The sequence below is a fragment of the Nasonia vitripennis genome (assembly GCF_009193385.2).
Source record: "Nasonia vitripennis strain AsymCx chromosome 4 unlocalized genomic scaffold, Nvit_psr_1.1 chr4_random0003, whole genome shotgun sequence".
Classification (NCBI taxonomy): domain Eukaryota; kingdom Metazoa; phylum Arthropoda; class Insecta; order Hymenoptera; family Pteromalidae; genus Nasonia; species Nasonia vitripennis.
Genome location: NW_022279638.1, coordinates 495,683 through 515,184, shown reverse-complemented (window position 1 = coordinate 515,184; position 19,502 = coordinate 495,683). Strand labels below are relative to the sequence as shown.

The 19,502-nt window shown below is 35.2% G+C and overlaps 2 protein-coding genes across 19 annotated transcripts in view; both read left to right on the top strand.

Annotated features, from left to right (window-relative positions):
- LOC100679361 (SNF-related serine/threonine-protein kinase) overlaps window positions 1-19,502 on the top strand; it is a 738,484-nt gene that overhangs the window by 317,021 nt on the left and 401,961 nt on the right. The gene's annotated exons all lie outside the window — the stretch shown is intronic.
- On the top strand, window positions 4,313-6,900 carry LOC107981288 (osteocalcin 2-like). Its single transcript, XM_016986656.2, has 4 exons — window positions 4,313-5,802; window positions 5,885-6,340; window positions 6,420-6,500; window positions 6,586-6,900. The coding sequence occupies exons 1-4, from the start codon at window positions 5,664-5,666 to the stop codon at window positions 6,816-6,818; spliced, it is 909 nt and encodes a 302-aa protein (XP_016842145.2). The 5' UTR covers window positions 4,313-5,663; the 3' UTR covers window positions 6,819-6,900.

Below are 19,502 nucleotides of genomic sequence, written 5' to 3'. Positions count from 1 at the left end.
AGGCAAGTGGTCTTTTTTCTCCCGCGAAATTCATTGTGTTTTGCGTTGATTTATTCACCCAAACTTCCCTCACTCATCGGTATAATGATAGATTCCATCCAATTTTCGGGTATTGTTTTATTTTTCCAGATGGCACATACTTCTTTTAGTTTATAGATTTTAAAAGTAAGCTCGACGCCCCCATATTTGAGTAACTCAGCTAGTATAGAGTCATTTCCCGCTGCTTTGTTGTTTTTTAGTTTTTTAATCGCGGCCTCTACTTCTTGGTAGCTCGGTTCCTCCACGTGGAGTTCAGCAGTGTGAATTCCGTCCCCTAATTCTTCGCTATTTTCGTCCTTCATCAATTGCGCTCTACTCCTGAAACCCTTTCTGACGGCGTTAATCCCTCTGTACATTTAGCAAGGGTTATTTTCTTCACTGTTAATTTCTATTCTTCTAATAAGATTCTTTTGATACTCTCGCTTCTTATTTCTGTAGATCGCGCCCGCTTGTTTCTTTACGTTAGAATACACTTCTACGGTCCTATCGCTTCTATTGTATAAGCTATCTAATTTAGCCTTTTTGCGCCTTTCAAACCAGAATTCGCACTCTTCGTCAAACCATGGTTTGCTCTTTGGCTTTTTCTTTTTACCCAGTACTTTGTTCGCGGCCTCTTTTACCGTTTTTTCGATGCCCCCCCCCCCCCCCCCATAAGCTATTCGGTTCGTCATTCCTCTCCGGCGATGTGTTTGCTTCTTCAAGTGCCTGAAACCTGTTATTAATTTCTATCTGGTACCTAATTCGCTCTGTTCTATCTCGTAGCTTTTCAATATCGAAGCTTTTTACCTTGTATGTTCGCTTACTATTTTGATTCGCTACTAACCTAGTTCTTAATTTGGCTACTACTAGGAAGTGGTCCGAGTCGCTATCTTCCCCTCTATGAGCCCTTACGTCGAGAACGTTAGTATGGCGTCTTTTTTCAATGAGACAATGATCAATTTGGTTCTGTGTGAGAATTAGAAGAGAAAAAGACAGAAAAAGGAGAGAAAATTAAAGTTAAACCAGAAAATAAATAGATAAAGATTCGAGAAGAAAAATACAAATGGAACAGGAAGGAAGAAGGTCTACAGAAAATTTCAGAAGAGGAAGCGGACGAGGAACCTGTTATAGAAATCTGGAAGGATGCAATGCTTTGATAGATAAGAAGGAGTGGACAAAACAAGAAAAGGAGAAGGCGGAAAAGAAAAAACAGGAGCTATAAAGAGCGGAAACAGAAAAGAAGGAAAGTGTACAAAAAAAGATGGAAAGCACACAGGAGAATAGAAAGGAGGAAAGTTGCAAAGAGAAAAAAGATAGCGATTGCCAGTAAAGAAGGAAAGATAAAGAAGTACAAATAGAAAAGCGAGAGGGGGGAAAAAGAAGAAAAGAAATAATAAACACCAGAGAAAGGAAGAGAGAAGAGAGGACCCTGCTAAAAATATGCGATTGCATTCGATTGAAATCGATCAAAATTTAATCGAATTTAATCGTTTTAAATCCATACAATCGACCAGCCAAATTTGGTCGATTAAATTCCTATCGATTTAAATCGTTTTTAATTACAATCGGATTCAATACGAAAAATAAGTATTAAATATAATATATTTTTATCGACGTTTATGTAGTAATTATTTTAGTGCATTGAAATTGTAATTTTTTTCACTAATTCTAATCGATTTTAAAATCTCTAATCATTACTAAATCGTCTATCGATCTTAATACTAGTTTTATGAATAGCTTCGAATATATTTTAATCGACTTTAATAACCAAAACAATTACTATTCTTGTTATATCATTTAAATGTTTTTTGTCAATATATTTTAATCGATTTGAAAATCACTATTTATTACTAAATAGTTTATCGATCCTATACTAGTTTTATGAATGGCTCTGAATATAGTTTAATAGACTTTAATAACCAAAACAACCACTATTCTTGCAATATCATTTAATTCTTATTTTATCAATATACATAAATCTGTGCGAATGGTACTTTATTATGTATAATAAAAATCATAATTATTTTTCTAATGTGGTTTGTTCGTAATTTTATCAATAAATTTAAATTAATTTATAAGGTAATTCGTTTATATAATATTTAATCAATTTCGATACTTTTTTACGGTTAGATTCAATTATCCTTTAATCAATTAAAATAATCAAAAAAAGAATCCCTGCTAAAAATACTAGATTTATTTAATCGAAGTTTTAAATTATTATCGATGTGAATCGGTCTCAATCGCAATCTAAATATCAAAATAAAGATATTTTTATCGATTTTTATGTGATGATTATTTTAATGCAGTTCAATTGGGATTCTTTCAATAAATATGCATCAACTTTTTAGTCGATATTAAATTAGTTTAATTTTACAAATAATTTTGATAACATTTTAACTGACCTTAATGATCAAAGTTTTGTAAAATCCCTTATGAAAAAAAACTTTTATATTTTGATTAGAATCGATTAAATTTATTGCAAAACTAGTCGATTTTAATCGACCCTATGTTTCTTAATATAACCGCTTGGTGTCGCTTCAAATGTTCATACTCGCAAGTGACAAGATTTTTTTCTCCGTTACTATATAAGAAAGGTCAAATGCTGTACAAGACAGAATAGATTTATTAACTACAATCGATTTGAATTGAAACTTTATTAATATCGACTGACTTTATTCAACGCCACATGAAAAAAATCATGTCAATTCAAATCGATTAACACCACGATATACACATCAGTAAAAACGATTGCATAGTTGAATACAGTACGATTAAATAATATCAAATGTTATTTTAGATATAAAAAATCATTAAAACCGTTTTTCTAGTGTACACAGATACATTTATTCCGATTTAAATAGACATTGAATCCATTAAGTGAATATCCTAATACTTATGTATTCTAATCCGGTTTAATCGATATTATTTTATCGTTTTAAATCTATTTTAATGCCATCAATATATTACACACGCAGTAGCCTGAATAATCGCTTTCAAATGTAAAACGCAGGATTAAGATATAGACACGGAATCGATTCATTTTTTGTCCATCGATTTCAATCGTATATTTTTAGCAGGGAAAGAACGAAGAGAATACACTAGATGAACAGAAACACTGAGATACACACACAAAATCACATACACATGAATGAGAGTATAGTCACTACACAAACAAGGCAGAGACGCAATCATACATACATGTACACGAACAATGAAAATATAAAGATAAAGGAGAATGAATGCAAAGATATTTAAATAAATGTAAAGATATTTAAATGTAAACTAAAACTCTTATTATATATGTATAGAGTAAACTTAGAAAGTGCAAAGCTGTTTACTCAAAGATAGGTTTATTTTGAATGACAGTTATTATTCACAATCAATAATATAAAGTTGCATCAAAAACAATAGAACTTAAAAAGAACGTTAATTGAAATATACTACATTTCTTAAGTTAAATAAATATATTATTATATATTCTAGACGATTTTATTCAGAGCAGTCAGAGCAGAATGAACATTGGAACCAATTTTTCACGATATTTATACATATTTTCGCGCATGTGCAGACGTCATTGATAAACAACATAAAGGAATTAATATAAACTGAATCTGCGCAGTCTTTCGAACGTTTAGTCTGCTTCCGATACTGTAATAATTTGAGTAAATAACTATGAATGTGTTTATTACATTTATTTATTAAAATGCTGCTGCTGTTTTATAAAAATTTCTATTATAATTCTTAGCTCATGCATTTATCAATATAATATAATTTCATAATATAGGATGATTTCTACTCCAACACTTCAACTCACAAAAAAACCGTCATAAAATGTTTAATCTATAAACTGAAAAATCGTGGGTACAAGTCTAGATCTCAACTTTTTTTTAATTGCACAAAAATAATAATTTACTGTATATTAGTCGGCTCTGATGGTATAAACTTTCAAGTAAACATCTATATTAAAATAATGCAAAACAATTATAGTTTAAAAATCTAGATACATTTTTGAGAATTAAACATATACTTTCCCCTTAATAAGTTTCAAAATATAATTTTACAATATTTTGAAAGTGTCCAATCATCTGTAATTAAAAATTCAAATACTACAAAGTGTATTTATGAAATATACATAATATATATATATATATATATATATATATATATATATATATATATATATATATATATATATATATATATATATATATATATATGAAAATACATTTTTTATATATATATATATATATATATATATATATATAATATGTATTTTCATGAAATTTTTAAAGTCGCTAAGGCGACGGTGACTTGTTGAGTGCATTTTAGAGTGGAATTTCTTTTAATAAAAAAAAAAACAAAGAGTAATCCTAGTCTCGATAGTATGAATCATGTAACCACTTGAGATCGATTGCTAGGCTTGTTGACACAAAGCATTCTACTCTTATCCATCAAAAGTAAGGGAAAAAAATGATTACCAGTTAAATACAGATACTTGATTGTATAACGCTGGAAAATACTTATTTACCTTTTGATTAGTAGTTAGTAGATAGGCTATAGGCATACCAAAACACCCCCTCTCCTCTTAAACTGTTTTGGTACCCGATGAAGGAGTGGGATAGTTTCCCTCTCTCACGCATACTAAAACATTCCCTCTCCTCTCAGAGTGTTTTAATACCTGATGAAAGAGAGGGAATAGTTCTCCCCACTCTCCCTTATGTTTTGGAATGTCTATAGCGTTCTCTTACGTGTTCTAGTACCCGAGATGAAAAGAGTGGGATATGTTTCCCTTTCTCATGTGTTTTAGTAACCAACGAGAGAAAGAGTGGGATGGTTTCCCACCACTTTCAATTCCCTTCCCTATACAAGTCTGAATTTGTAGATTTTCACCGCCTACAAAGAAAAGCTATTGGCTACTTTTTTTTAATGGAAGGGGCAGCCTTTTTTTTCAGAGATACACACGATCTGATAGGGCCTTTTTTCTCACTCGGATGGATGTGAAATCGAAAAGGGCCTGCAGCGAGCTCGGAGATGTACACGATCTAATGGGCCTTATGAGCACCCTAATGGCTTGGACCTTGTTTTTTATGTACACTAGCCATTACGGCGTCTAGAAATTTTCTCAAAGGTATACGGGGTGATAAAGCAAATGTGTTGGGCCGAACTGATAAGTAGATGGAGCGTAAAAAAATTGTACACTGCGCGCTTGAGTCTAAAAATGTGTACACAAGCCATTACGGAGTCTGCGCGCAGAGATTCAATCACAAGCTATAGGAAGGGTCTTAGAAATTTTCTCGGTCAAGAAAAGGTCGTGGATTAGTCGAAGAGTGTTTCTGCGCGTTTATGAAGATAAGCAGTGTACATTTTTTTAGCGGGGGTGTGCACAAACTGTAGCGTTTTGAGAATTAGGGTGGAAAAATGTTCACCAATCAGAGGATTTTTCAAGAAGGTTGTGGAAAGAGGAACTCAACCAATCGGAGAACTTTTCCAGGAGAGTTGTAGAACTAGGGAGGAAAAATTTCACCAATCAGAGGATTTTTGTAGGAGAGTCATAAAAAGAGCAAGCTAAAATTTGGGTCCCAGTGCTAATTGCAGTCAGTTCAGTCATCGATTTTTCAATTTCACAAGTTTGAAGAAAGATCAAGATGGCAACGAAGAAGTCGAGTTCCAGAAGAAGTAGTATTCGAGTCGCCCAGGAGCGCATACGTTGGCTGGTGTCCAACGCACCGACTCTATTGACTATGCTGGAGTACGTCTCCTGGTCGATGGAGGTAATGGAAAGGTGTAAGTATAATATTTTTTGTATATTAATGCGCAAAAAATAGTTCATTTCTGCTTTTAATTTGATTTTTTCTCTGCGTTACAGTGCCGCCACTGCCGTCTAATGCTGATTTGCAGAAGTTATACAGCAAATCGCAAAGCTCTTCAGCGGAGAACGCTAAGGTGAGCTCACGGCATCCTGGCCGTTCGTCGACAGTTGACGATGTCAATCCTCGACGATCCCAGGCGGCTGAGGAGCGCCGACGATCCCCGACTGCAGCAGAACCGTCGCAGTCCCGACGATCCCCGGTGGCTGAACCATTACAGTCCCGACGATCCCCGACTGCAGCAGAACCGTCGCAGTCCCGACGATCCCCGTCAGTACTGGGATCTCAGCCCCGAGGAAACCGGTCTCGATCGTACAGTTCGAGCAGTTCGAGCAGTTCGAGCAGTTCGAGCAGTTCGAGCAGTTCGAGCAGTTCGAGCAGTTCCAGTTCGAGCGGAACGTCATCGTTTATAAGCATACATGATCTTGGGCCGATTTCCAAGCGGAAATTAAATGGTAAATAATATTAATTTTTTCTTAAAATATTGATTTATCTATTAAAAAAAAAAATAACAATATTAATTCTTTTTTACAGAAGACAAAGGCGGGAATGAGCAGAAGAAAAGGGCATCTGGTGAGATGTCTCCAAAAGCAGGAACATTGAGGATGGACATGGGTAAGAAAAAATTATTTAAATATTAAATTAAGTTTATCTTTAAAAAATTCACGTTAAAAAATAAAAATGTATTTATTTGTTACAGGAGCTACGAGACCAGTTTGTGAAAGACGGGGCCGTTTACAACTGAAGCGGACAGACAGCACTGCTGATAAAAACGTAAAAAATAGCAGCACTCAACATGAGCAGCAGCAACAACAGCAGCAGCAGCAACAACAGCAACAGCAGCAGCAACAGCAACAACATCGGCAGCAACAACAACAACAGCGGCATCAACATCGACAACATCATCAACGCAATCTACCAAGAATTGTATGACGAAATTATTGTAGATCCAATTGATGTATCAAAAATTTTTAACGATTGTAAAAAAAGAAAATAAATTTAAAAAAATTGTTGACTTATTTCAATGCCTTTTCTCATCCCAAGGAATTTTTTAAGAAAATGCAATTATCAATGCAAATGTTTTTTTAGTTCATTTTAAATAATTAAGAATTTTTAAGATTATTTTATTTAATAGATTTGTTTTTTAGTACACTGACCAGAACAAATAGTTTTGAATATCGCGCAGAAATATGGCGGCGAACAATGTACATGCGATCACATCATAACCTTTCAGCGTCAGCCTAGATGACCGTTATCTGACGTCATTTTTTCCGCGCGATATTTAAAACTATTTGATTCCGACACTGTACAAGCAAGTACATTTTTAAATAATCATAACATAAGAATTTTTTCATTTTTTTAAAGATTATTTTATTTAGTGCAAGCAAGTACATTTTAAATAATTATAATCTATCTCGTCATGACTAAAGTTTCCGGCAATATAATTCAATAGCCAAGCTCGTTCGAAAGGACGTTGTGGACAGCACACGCAGGTAATCGTCGTATGCAAAGATCGTGGTTGTAGGAAAAGTAATGTTCATTACTTTTTATATTCTCAAGTGATGGACATCCGAGATCTTCAACATTGGAGATTAAACTGAAAATAGTAGAAAATTATTTAGTAAATACGTAAGTATTTATACTTTCAAAGTATAAATTAATAAAACATTAAGATATATTATAAATACATACGCATTTGGTAAATAATTTTTTAACCACTGTGCTTTCTGCTCCCCCTTGATAAATAGCTTTTGAACACCTTGCGTACAGATTTCTAAAACATGCTTAAGTCGATGGTAAGGAATATCACCAGAATTCCATTCGATTCCATGGTAACTTTTTTCTAGCCAGTGTATCATGCATTTTTCTTCCTCGGTTAGATCTTCCTAAGGCATTGGTGACTTAAAGAGATATACAGTTGGAAAAGCAGTTTTTTTCAAGTTAAGAAAACTGATTTCCTTAAAAATAAAAGTATCTACGGCAATTCTTTGAAACCCTTGAATGTCCATAATATAAACGTTTTCTTCTGGACATTGCAGCATGTTATTTTTGAACATTGTTTCGTATTCACACGTTGTAGTCATCTTGTAGAGTTAGTTCAGTAAGAAGTAAGTATTTAAAATGAACAGATTGATTCTCACACGCTCAATATATAAGGAGAAACTCCGCCTTATGTTTTTTACAATTGGTCGCTCAAAAAAAGTACAGGCCTGATTGGTCTAAAAATAGAAAATTCATCCCTTCCCAAGAAAATATCCCTTCTTCTTGTCAAACTTCCTATTCATTGGTAGTTTCTAAAATTTTCCTTTTCTTTAGTGGTCTCGTCTATATATAGCAAGAAATTTTACTGTGAGGAGCAGACTTCGCCTACAACAGTACACGAAACTAGTTCTTTATACAATTCTGTTTTGTGAGTGTTAAGTGAAAAAGTAAATATGGCTTCATTTCAACTTTTTGAACGCCTTGTTGAAGTAGTGCGTGATACTTTGCGAAATATACATGAAATGAGCAATAATGATATTCATTATTGGCTGGACATGTGCAATTCCACAATAAAGGAATTGAACGAAAAAATCGACAAAGCTAATCTTGCAAGAGGAGAAAAGCAGAAATATCAAACTTGTATGACACATCTTTCATGTGTGCAAGTTCAACTCCAACAACATCTTCAGCAAGGAGGTGGTCTACAATCGGAAGAAACTGAAGCTAGAGTTGAGTGGCGAGATGTAGAATCAGCGTTTCAAAATCGAATTAGAACAGGTGTAGTTGTAAACATAAAGCATGTAGACATTCTAAGTTGTTTTAACGATGCGCAAAAGCTCTTCAAGGTTAAAGTAGAAGATTGCTTGAAGGAATATAACGCTGTAAAAATAAATTCTGACTTTATCGCAGAATTTTCTATGCAAAAAAATGGTGAGGAAACGACAGACATTAAATATTTTACAAGTGAAAGTGTTACAGCATTCATGTCAACGAATTTGGAAGAATAGTTCAAGGATCATATCAAAGAACCTATTCTCATCCAGCTTGAAGAATTCCAGGAGAAAGATTCTGGCTGGACCCTGACGAGTATTATCAGTTTGTGTATCAATATGAAAAAATATTCTCCAATCAAGGGGAGTTCCTTCATTCCACTTCCAAAGTTTATAGAAAAGAAAAAGGCATGTGTTAATGTTCGTAATAATGATAATCATTGTTTCAAGTATGCTATACTTTCAGCATTGCATCCTAGTGAAACTAATCCCAATAGAGTTAATCAATATCGTTTGTATGAGAACGAGTCCTATCAAGCCTATCAAAAGTGAAGAACTCGCAGTACGAGACCATTGTCATCTAACAGGACGGTACGTTAGTTTTTAATGTATACAAATATTTAACTTAAATGCTATACAACATGTAAGACTTTTTTTTCTATTTAGTTTCAGAGGTCCAGCTCACAATTCATGCAATTTAAATTACAAGGATTCGAGGTTTATGCCGGTTATCTTTCATAACCTCAATTATGACACACACTTCATTTTGAAAGAGATTGCTACTTCTACAATAATGAATGGACGAGTATCTCTGATACCTCACAATAAAGAAAAATATATTTCATTTACGAAGTATATAGATGACTGTGACATCAGTTTTAGATTTATAGATTCATGGCGTTTTTTACCATCATCGTTGGAAAAGCTTGCATCATATTTGGAAACCGTGCCGATAGCAGTAAATGAGTTTAAAAATTGTTGTAATATTAAGTATTATAATCTTGATGAGATACCATAACGATACTCGTCGCGCCATCTATTGGCAGACAACGATTTTGTGCAGTGAGACGAGATCAAGTCAGAGCGAGCGTATCGCGCATGCTTCGCAACTATACTCTAAGCGCCTATTACGTACTATACTATACTCCGTGTGTAGAGCCAGACTATGCTGTTCTGTACTCCACACTCTCTCTTCTGTTAGACTCCGATGTAGTCGGACGTGCCGACAAGGCTATTTGCCACTCTACCTTATATTACAATATACCATATTATTATTTAAACCTCACAGTGTTGTAATTATTGATCCACCACTCCAATAAAAATGATGGATTTACAGATGAAGAAATCAATCTTCTTAGACGAAAAGGTATATTTCCATATGATTTCGTAGATGGATTGGACAAGTTGATGACTACAAAACTGCCAGAGAAGAATGAGTTTTACAATAAACTAACAGATTCTAATATTATTGACGAAGACTATCACCATGCTGTTAGAGTATGAAATATGTTTACTATAAAAACTTTGGGTGAATATTCAGATTTGTACTTGAAAACAGATGTTTTATTATTAGCTGACGTCTTCGAAAGTTTTCGAGAGACATCTCTGAAAGCGTATAGTTTATGTCCTGCACACTTTTACACGACTCCAGGTCTCACATTTTCAGCAGCTCTAAAAATGACAAAAGTGGAATTGGAGCTTCTTACAGATATAGATATGCTGATGTTTATTGAAGCGGGCATTCGAGGAGGAATAAGTCAATGTTGCAATCGGTATGCTAAGGCGAACAATCCGTACATGGGACCATCATATGATAAGAATCAGAAAACGAAGACACTCTTATATTTTGATATTAATAATCTTTATGGATGGGCTATGGTGCAGTATTTACCAGTGGGAAAGTTCAAATGGATCGAATATGAAACGAATTCAAATTTTTCAATGCACCACCAGACTCTGATACAGGCTACTTTGCTGAAGTAGATTTAGAGTATCCTGAAGAAATACATGATGATCATCAAGATTTGCCTTTTTGTGCAGAGCATCGTACACCCCCTGGCTCAAAGCAAAAGAAACTGTTGACTACTTTGAACGATAAGAAAAGGTATGTCATTCATTATCTTGCGTTAAAACAGGTATTAGATAATGGACTTCGACTAAAAAAGTGCATAGGATTCTGAGTTTTGAGCAGAAGCCTTGGCTCAAACCATATGTTGAATTTAATACAGAGAAGAGAAAGCAGGCCAAGAATGAGTTTGAAAAGATTTTCTACAAGTTATAAATTAATGCAGTATATGGTAAGTGCATCGAGCGAGAACGATCTCGCGTTGATGTGCGATTAGTGAATAAATTTACAGGTCGATATGGAGCAGAAGCACGTATAGCTCAACCAAATTTTCATAGTTGTGCTATCTTTGATGAAAATTTGGTTTCTATACAGCTAAAGAGAACAAGTATTACAATTAAAAAACCAATATACGTTCGTCTCAGCATTCTCGATTTGTCTAAAACATTGTTATACGATTTTCATTATTCATATATGAAGCGTCGACTTGGGGACAAATGTAAACTCCTTTACACCGACACAGATAGTCTAATATATGAAGTCGTTGACGTGGATATGTATAAAATAATGAAAGAAGACTTGCACAAATTTGATACTTCTGATTACAAAGAGAACAATCAATTTGGAATCCCAAGTGTCAATAAAAAAGTGCCTGGATTAATGAAAGATGAATGCTGTGGCAAGATTATGACGGAATTTATTGGTTTACGTAGCAAAATGTATAGTATTTTGATAGATGGATCTGAGACTGTGAAAAAAGCCAAAGGCATAAAATCGAGTGTTGTGAAGAAAACAATCACGTTCGAAGATTATCGAAAATGTCTTGAAGAACAAATTATTGTTAAACGTGAGCAGTGCAACATTCGCTCTAAATTGCATGTAGTGCATACTGAAAAACAGAATAAAATAGCACTAAGTCCGTATGATGATAAAAGATACTTATTACCTCATAGCACAGACACTTTGCCTTAGGGTCATTACCGAATTATTGAGGAACAGATGGCGCTGGCTGTAATTCAAATGGAGGGGGATGAAAAAATGGCTGATACAAGAGAAGAAAGAGTGGGGGAGATGGAAGTGGAGAAGGGGTATGAAGCGACCAATACTGAAGAAGAAAGCGAGAGAGCAATGGAGAGGGGGAACGAAGTGACCAATGAAAACAGTGCAGCACGAGTGGGGTGACACTTTATGGCGATACAGGTGAACAAATCATTATCGAATACGATGTTTGTGATGAGCTAATGCACGAATGGAATCCATCGATGGGGCATCTTCCGATAGAAGGGATATTCTACAAGAGGCGATGGAAGGGCAGACTTCATGGTGGGGAATGGGCTATATCAACCGACGCAGCACGGTGAAGAGCACATTCGAGCAGTCGAGCTCGAAAATTACCTGCCTTTGGAGAAGAAACCAAGACTCACTTAACATTTCCAAGTAAGTTCAGAGCTGATTCTCACTATTTTTCTTCTCAAAGAAAGTATTTTCTCTAATACAAATTCTTATATTTTTACTTTTCAGAATGGATCTATCTGCACTTAACAAAATTGCTGAGAATAATAATCTTTGAGATGGTAAGTTACTGGATCTGTTTTTACAACTCGCGTTATTGTGAAAATTTCCGTTGACCAGTTTGGCGTGTAACCTTTTTCAAAAACATTTTTTATCCTACGTATTCGTACTTTATCTCCTACTTTAAATTTCGGTTTTTTCACTGGCGACTTTTCATTTGGAAAACGTCTCTTGACTTCTCGCTCATTTGCCAGTGTAATATTTTCAGGCTCGATTCCTGTTGTCCGATGTTTTCTCAAATTGTATGCTTTGAGCAAGTTAGGTAGAATATCCAACCATTTATAGGTTCCTTGTTTGCTGAATTCTGTCCACATTGCATTTTTTAATGTTCTATTGAATCGTTCGCATATACTTGCATGAAGATTACTATGTGAAGAGTATAAGTGTATATTGTGCTTCTTCATAAGTTTTTGAAAAATTGAATTGTAAAATTCTTTTCCTTGGTCAGTTTGTAGATTCTTCGGTACTCGTCCTTCTTTTAGTATTAAATTCATAGCTGTAGTAACATCATTACCACTCTTTGACTTGACTGGCACGGCCCATGCATACTTTGAAAATATATCTATGACAGTGAGTAAGTAATGAAAACCTTTGTTTTCTTTAGAATATGGTATCATTTCTACAAGATTAGCTTGCCAAGTCTCGTCTATTCCACGTATGTCATATTTTCTTCTCTTGTATCGCCGACGTGCTGGCTTGTGCAGCTCTTCAGCTATTCTATGATGTTCCATCTTCCTTTACAGTAGATGAAAATCCATCTGGAAATTCGTCTATACGAACTTTTAATTGTTTATTCACTTCTTCAATGATATAATCAACACCAGAGTAATTGCGAAGAGTTGTACTATAAAGATAACGCAATTTTGCATTCACTTCCAATTGATGTTTTTCAACTTGCTGCTTGTATTCTTCTATAACTTCACCAATTCCAGCAATTTTAGCAGCTATATAATTTATTTCAGTTTGTAGAATAACTTTCAGTGAATGCAATGTGATTGCATCGTTTGGATGATTGGGCGGTCCTAGGTTGCAAAGTCGCTTGTTTTCGAAATCAAAATCACCGTCCGGTGTAAAATTGATACCAATGCCTGGAGGATCACGACTCACTTGCGAGCCCTCAAGTTTTCTTCCAAACACATCGAGACTCATGGTAGTACTGATGCAAAGAAGAAAGTTGCGTATCAATATATATGCCCAGCTTCACGTAATTCCTCAATAATCGACTGGATTTCATTGTCGTGATTATTATTTCCAGCTGATCGTTCAGCAATCAATAGTCGAAGTCTCTCAGTAAGCTCGTTTGGATCATCCCAGTAGACGAGATCAATGGAAGAATTTTTCTTAGCTATTTTATATTTAGGTATGAGTCCTCCTCCGCTGCTACTGCTCTTTTTACGTGGAGTGCTGCGGAACATTGGTGCTAAAATATTCTTATATTTATTACTTCTCGACATTCGTATAGATTCATCTTTGCTGAATTTTTTCCGATGTGCATTTGTTGCTTCTAGAATCTTGCGATAATTTGCACGATCTGATGAGCTCAGAAGAAGATCATCCGGATATTTTTTAAATAGCAATTCCATCAGTCCACTCGTTTTAGGATAACTTTCATTTCTGACTTTGACATATTTATCATCAAATTCAATTTCTGAATCATCAATCATATACACTTCATCAACCTTTCGCACTCCGTATATATTATCAACCGTTCTACGACTTTTATCTAGCAATGATAAAAAGTCTTCAGCAGATTCATTTTTTCCAATCGCGGATCTAAATGTAGAATTGGTTATTGTGTCATAAACATCATCATCATCATCATCATAATCATAGATATGTTTAAGATTTACATCATCTTGTCGATAAATTACTAACAAATTGACATTATCTCTAATGAGATGTTTTCCTATATGAGCATAAGATTGACATAGATAGAAGCTATCTACACTCTTATGTCTCCCCATACAGAAGAATGCTCTGACGTTATCCTGCTTCTCACATGCCATATCATCAAAAATCATTATTGAATTTGGAAGGGCTTCATCTGGAGATACTACAGATTCATGCTCACTGAACGGAAGATATGATACTCCTTCAATCGGATCCAAGACATTTTTGAGAAATTGATACTTTGGCTGATTCAAGGATTTAGAGTATACATACAAATTCTCAAACCTAAGACCATTGGGGTGTGTAATTAAAGCCAATAAACTATTTGTTTTTCCACAGTTTGATGGACCACAGAATCTGCTCGTATACTATCTGGTAGTAATTCCCCATGACGCTTCTCTCTCTTCTCTTTTCCAAAATCAAAATTCGTGACAGGGAGTTTGACGTTCTGCTCGGTAAAATCCATGTTCACTCAACAGAGTCAAATATAACATTAAGCTCTCGAAATATAAACGCTCGTTTTATACCATGAACGTCACTTGTGAATCAACACTCGAAGAGAGATGATCATACACAAATCTCAGAAACAGCCGAAAGGCTATGGATTGCTTGATAAAGTTATCAATAACTTACCTGTTGAAATGCATCTTCCTGGATATCAATACTGCGGTCCCGGAACTAAATTGAAAAAGCGAATGAAAAGAGGAGATCCTGGTATTAATCCGCTTGATCAGGCTTGTAAAAATCACGACATAGCTTACTCCGATAAAAACGGAGATCGTAAAGCTGCTGACAAGATGCTTGCTGAGGAAGCTATGCAACGTGTCAGAGCTAAGGATGATAGTCTTGGCGAAAACTTTTGCTTTTGCTGTTAGCAATGCTATGAAATTAAAAGGAAAAACTGGAATGGGACTGAAATTTAATAAGTTAGTGACTGCGGCTAAAAAATCAATGTCAACAAGTAAAAGTTCTCGCAAGGTTATTCAATTAGCCTTGAAGGGTGCACGTCAAGCTGTTAAAAATGTAGGTGGAAAGAAAAAAGTTATCATTCCACGTGTTCTGCCGCTTCCATCAAAAATTGGTGGAGTTCTTCCTTTTCTCATTCCATTGTTCGCAAGACTAAGTGCAACCGGTGCTCTAGCAGGAGGCGCTGCTGGAATAGCTAAAGCAGTTAATGATGCTAAAGCTGCGCAGAAAAATCATGAAGAAAGTAAGAGGCATAATAAGAACATGGAAGCTATTGCTTTAGGCAAAGGTCTTCATCTTAAGCCCTATAAAACTGGAATGGGATTATTTATGAAACCTCATATCGGTCGTGGTCATCAAGTCAGTAGAAAAAAAAAACTTCGATTTAACTTTGCCAAATCGTACACTGACTGATTACGATCTAAAAAAATATGCTCATATGATGAAAATCTCAGATTTCAGAGGTGTTTTCATGAGAAATAATCTACCACCCGATGGTCCATGGCATAATGAAACAGCAGTGGTAAACTTGGACGACTTTCAAAATAGAGGCACTCACTGGGTTTGCTATCGCAAACGTGGTCCTGAAGTGATTTATTTTGATAGTTTTGGCGATCTTAAACCTCCTAAAGATCTCATGTTGTATTTTAACGTGAAAGAAGTGAAATACAACTATAAAAGATATCAAAATTTTGATTCATTTATATGTGGCCATCTTTGTCTCTTTTTCTTAGCTGGGAGACTATAAAAAGGTGCTGACTGATGAATAGAATCATTATCTTCCAATCAGTCATGGAAGATAGCTTCACTCTGAGTCTCTCAGGAAACTCATCTGTCTTAGAAGCGCAATATTTTCCTTCGATTGAACTACCGAAGCATAAAAATTTTGTCTTGGGCTTAGTTGAACTTTTATCATTTAATTCTATTCCCAATGTTGACTATTCAAATAATAAACTGCATTTAAACGGAGATATTATTATTAATATTCCTACTGGCAGTTATCAGATTGATGCTATTAATCAATTATTACAAGCAAATTTGAAATCCAAAGGAATCGAATTCTCGTTGAAAGCTAACAACAATACTCTTAGAAGTGAAATTCTCTGCAGTCATCCGATAGATCTCACACCTCACGATTCCATAGGCCGTCTCCTTGGCTTTGCTCCTCGCACTCTCGAAGAAAACATTCAACACAGCTCTGATTTACCAGTGAAAATATTGAGAATCAATGCACTCAGAGTTGAGTGCAATATTACTGGAGATGCATATATCAATAATAAGAAAGTTCATACAATCCATGAGTTCTTTCCCAGAGTGCCTCCGGGATATAAAATCATAGAAGTTCCGTCACACGTCATATATCTACCGGTCAGTGTCAAGTGCATAGATCATCTACAAATTCAAATTGTTGATCAGGATGGAAATTTAGTGAATTTTCGAGGAGAGGAAATAACTATTAGACTTCACATCAAATCTGTATAATGGGCATCGTTTACAATTCTGGATCATATATAAATCAGTCATCATGGCAACCAGTCATCAGTCGACTGAAGAAACTCAAACCGTTAACACGCAAGAGCATTCAGTTTCTGAAAAGTTTAGGACTAAAAAATCGTGGCAAAAATTCACGTGTATAATTCTTTGCTGTTTCCAGAAAAATGGACGAAATTCTAAGCATTCGATCAGGTGTCGTATTCGATGAGTCTATTGCTCATTACGAAGTACATGCACATCAACCATACTCATCATTAAGCTTTGACAACAGTGATGAAATTCGTATCTCTATCCAACATCAAGATCTATGTCTCTTACCATCGCGCAGCTCTATCCATATATGTGGAAAGTTGCAAGTAAAAGGTGGATCAGCAGCACTTGCTAAAACTAAATTTGTCAACAATGGCATTTGTCATCTGTTTGATGAAATTCGTTATGAGATTAATGCTGTGGAGATAGATAAAAGTAAAAACTACTTATGAAGATTACGAAGTAAAAGTATCAAAAATAGAGTGGTTGATGCCATATGTTGTTGCATCTGATAAACAAAAAATCCAGCTATTGAATTTCATTGGTAAAGATAATCCTATCTCCATGTGTTTCCGTTCTTGGGAATTATTTGAATATCCTCTTCTCCCAAGCACTACTAAACACGTCTGGACGGTGAAAACATCAAATCAATTGGAAAAACCTCGTTTTGTGATTCTTGGACTGCAAACAAAGAGAAAATGAGAACTGCAAACGCCAGTCGATTTGACCATTGTGAGTTGAGTAATGTGAAACTTTTCTTGAATTCACAATATTATCCATACAACAATATGAATCTCGACATAGCTAAAAATTAGTTTGCCATTCTCTATGATATGTACGCTAATTTTCAAAAATCCTACTATGGAAGAGATCCGCAACCGCTGCTGACAAAGTCTTCGTTTCTCAACTTTGCACCACTCGTAGTTATTGACTGTTCACGACAAAACGAATCTCTCAAGAGCGCTCCTGTCGATGTACGTCTGGAGTTTGAGGCTAAAAAAGATTTTCCTGCTAACACATCAGCCTACTGTCTGATCTTACACGATCGCATCGTTCAGTGCAATCCTATTAATGGAGATGTCAAGAAGCTCGTCTAAGCTGCACCGGAAAATGGAGTATGCAGTAGACATGACTGGTTTCAAGCAAACCGAAGAAGATTATATTCTAAAGGGTGTTTTAGTATGCCTATGTTTTGGTATGCCTATAGCCTATCTACTGTAGTTATTTACGAATGTTCACTATGGGCTTTATTTATTTATAATGAATTGTTAAAAACACATTTGAGGGTGAACTCATTACTTATTTTGGAAATAAAACTAGAAATATAGGTTGGATTTATAATTAGATTCATTAAGTTACTTATTTGTTGTTACTATAAGTTGCAGTAACGTTATTTATTGAACTTTATTTAAGGTTAAAAGTGACGAGTTTTAAAATTATTTTAAATCGAATGTTACATGATGATATGTATTACTAGTAGTTAATAAACTGCTAAAAAGAAACTTTGTTTATTATTCACTGTAATTAGCGTTAAATTTGAAATATAGTTTGTAAATTAGACTGAAAAATAACATCTAATATATTTAATAATATAATAAATATCTCATTTTTCGAACAGTATCTTGTGATCTACAGTGTCAAAGCTTAAAAGCATTAAACGCTCCAAATAAGGCAAGAAGCTGCATCTAGGCCTCTTAATTGGCCAAACACCCACCCCGCCGAGGAGACGAAAATCGGAGATCGCCTCTACTACGGGAGCATAAAAGAGCCCAGCAAGAGGTCCTCACGTCCTCAGTCTACTCTAAAAATCATCACCACGCGCAAGCTCTGCCCGAATTCGGTTCGGTGTTTCGCGACTTAGAATAATTTCGGTGTTAGAAGAATTTAGAAGAACTTAGAAGAATTTTGGCCGCGAAACACTTATAAAATCTTCACTTTACCGAACTAGCATACTTACCTTGTTGTTCGTCATTCTTGACAAACCAAAATAATTAACAAAACATCAGATAGTTGCGAGCGAGCGTTATTTACAAGTTGTTTAAAATTTAATAAAATAAGAAAAAAAGCGAAATCGCGAGTATATTTTGAACCTGGAAACTCCTGACTCCTTACGAACCAATCCACCATCGTATTTACTCCGCTTCGGGAGCTGATCTAAAGCTGCTGAGAGGACGTGCTAGTAGCCGAGCAGTCCAGTAGCAGAGAATAATAAAAAGGTAAGTGACTTTAATTTAATAAGCATGCCCCAATCGTGCACTTCTCTTCTTCTCTCTCATGAAATTGAAATCAAAATACCCTCTCGAATATCACGAATTCGCGATAACGATATCACGATTAGAGTCACGTCCATTCGACGAATTATCCGACAAGCAGCGGAATTAAAATTTAGGAGTTTAAATTAAATTTGAGCGTATAACGGGAAGTAGTGCAGTTACAAAAGATTTTCCGGCGGCTATTGGAGGCCGTTCTATTAAATAGATCGCGAAGGTAGTCAAGCACCGACGGCGCTGAGCTTCGCGCTCTGAAGCTTTGTCCTCGTCCGTGCTTATGAAAGCAAAATAACCCGTAGAGTTACTGTTCGGTGACGGCTTTCAATAGCTTAGGACATAACTGGTTGTTTACTTATAATTTTTGGTGCATCGGCCTGGAAATATTTTGAAACGCGAAAAAATTAAGACATTTTTAGTAATTATTAAACAAAAACTCGTGAAAGTGTAATTTAAAATCGTGTAGAAACTAAGAAAGTGATCATTTAACACAATATTTTATTTTGCGCAAGCCTTTTCCTACTCCTCCGCAAGCAAAGAATAGCTGAATAGCGACTTGCTTTCGTTTTCACAATTCCTC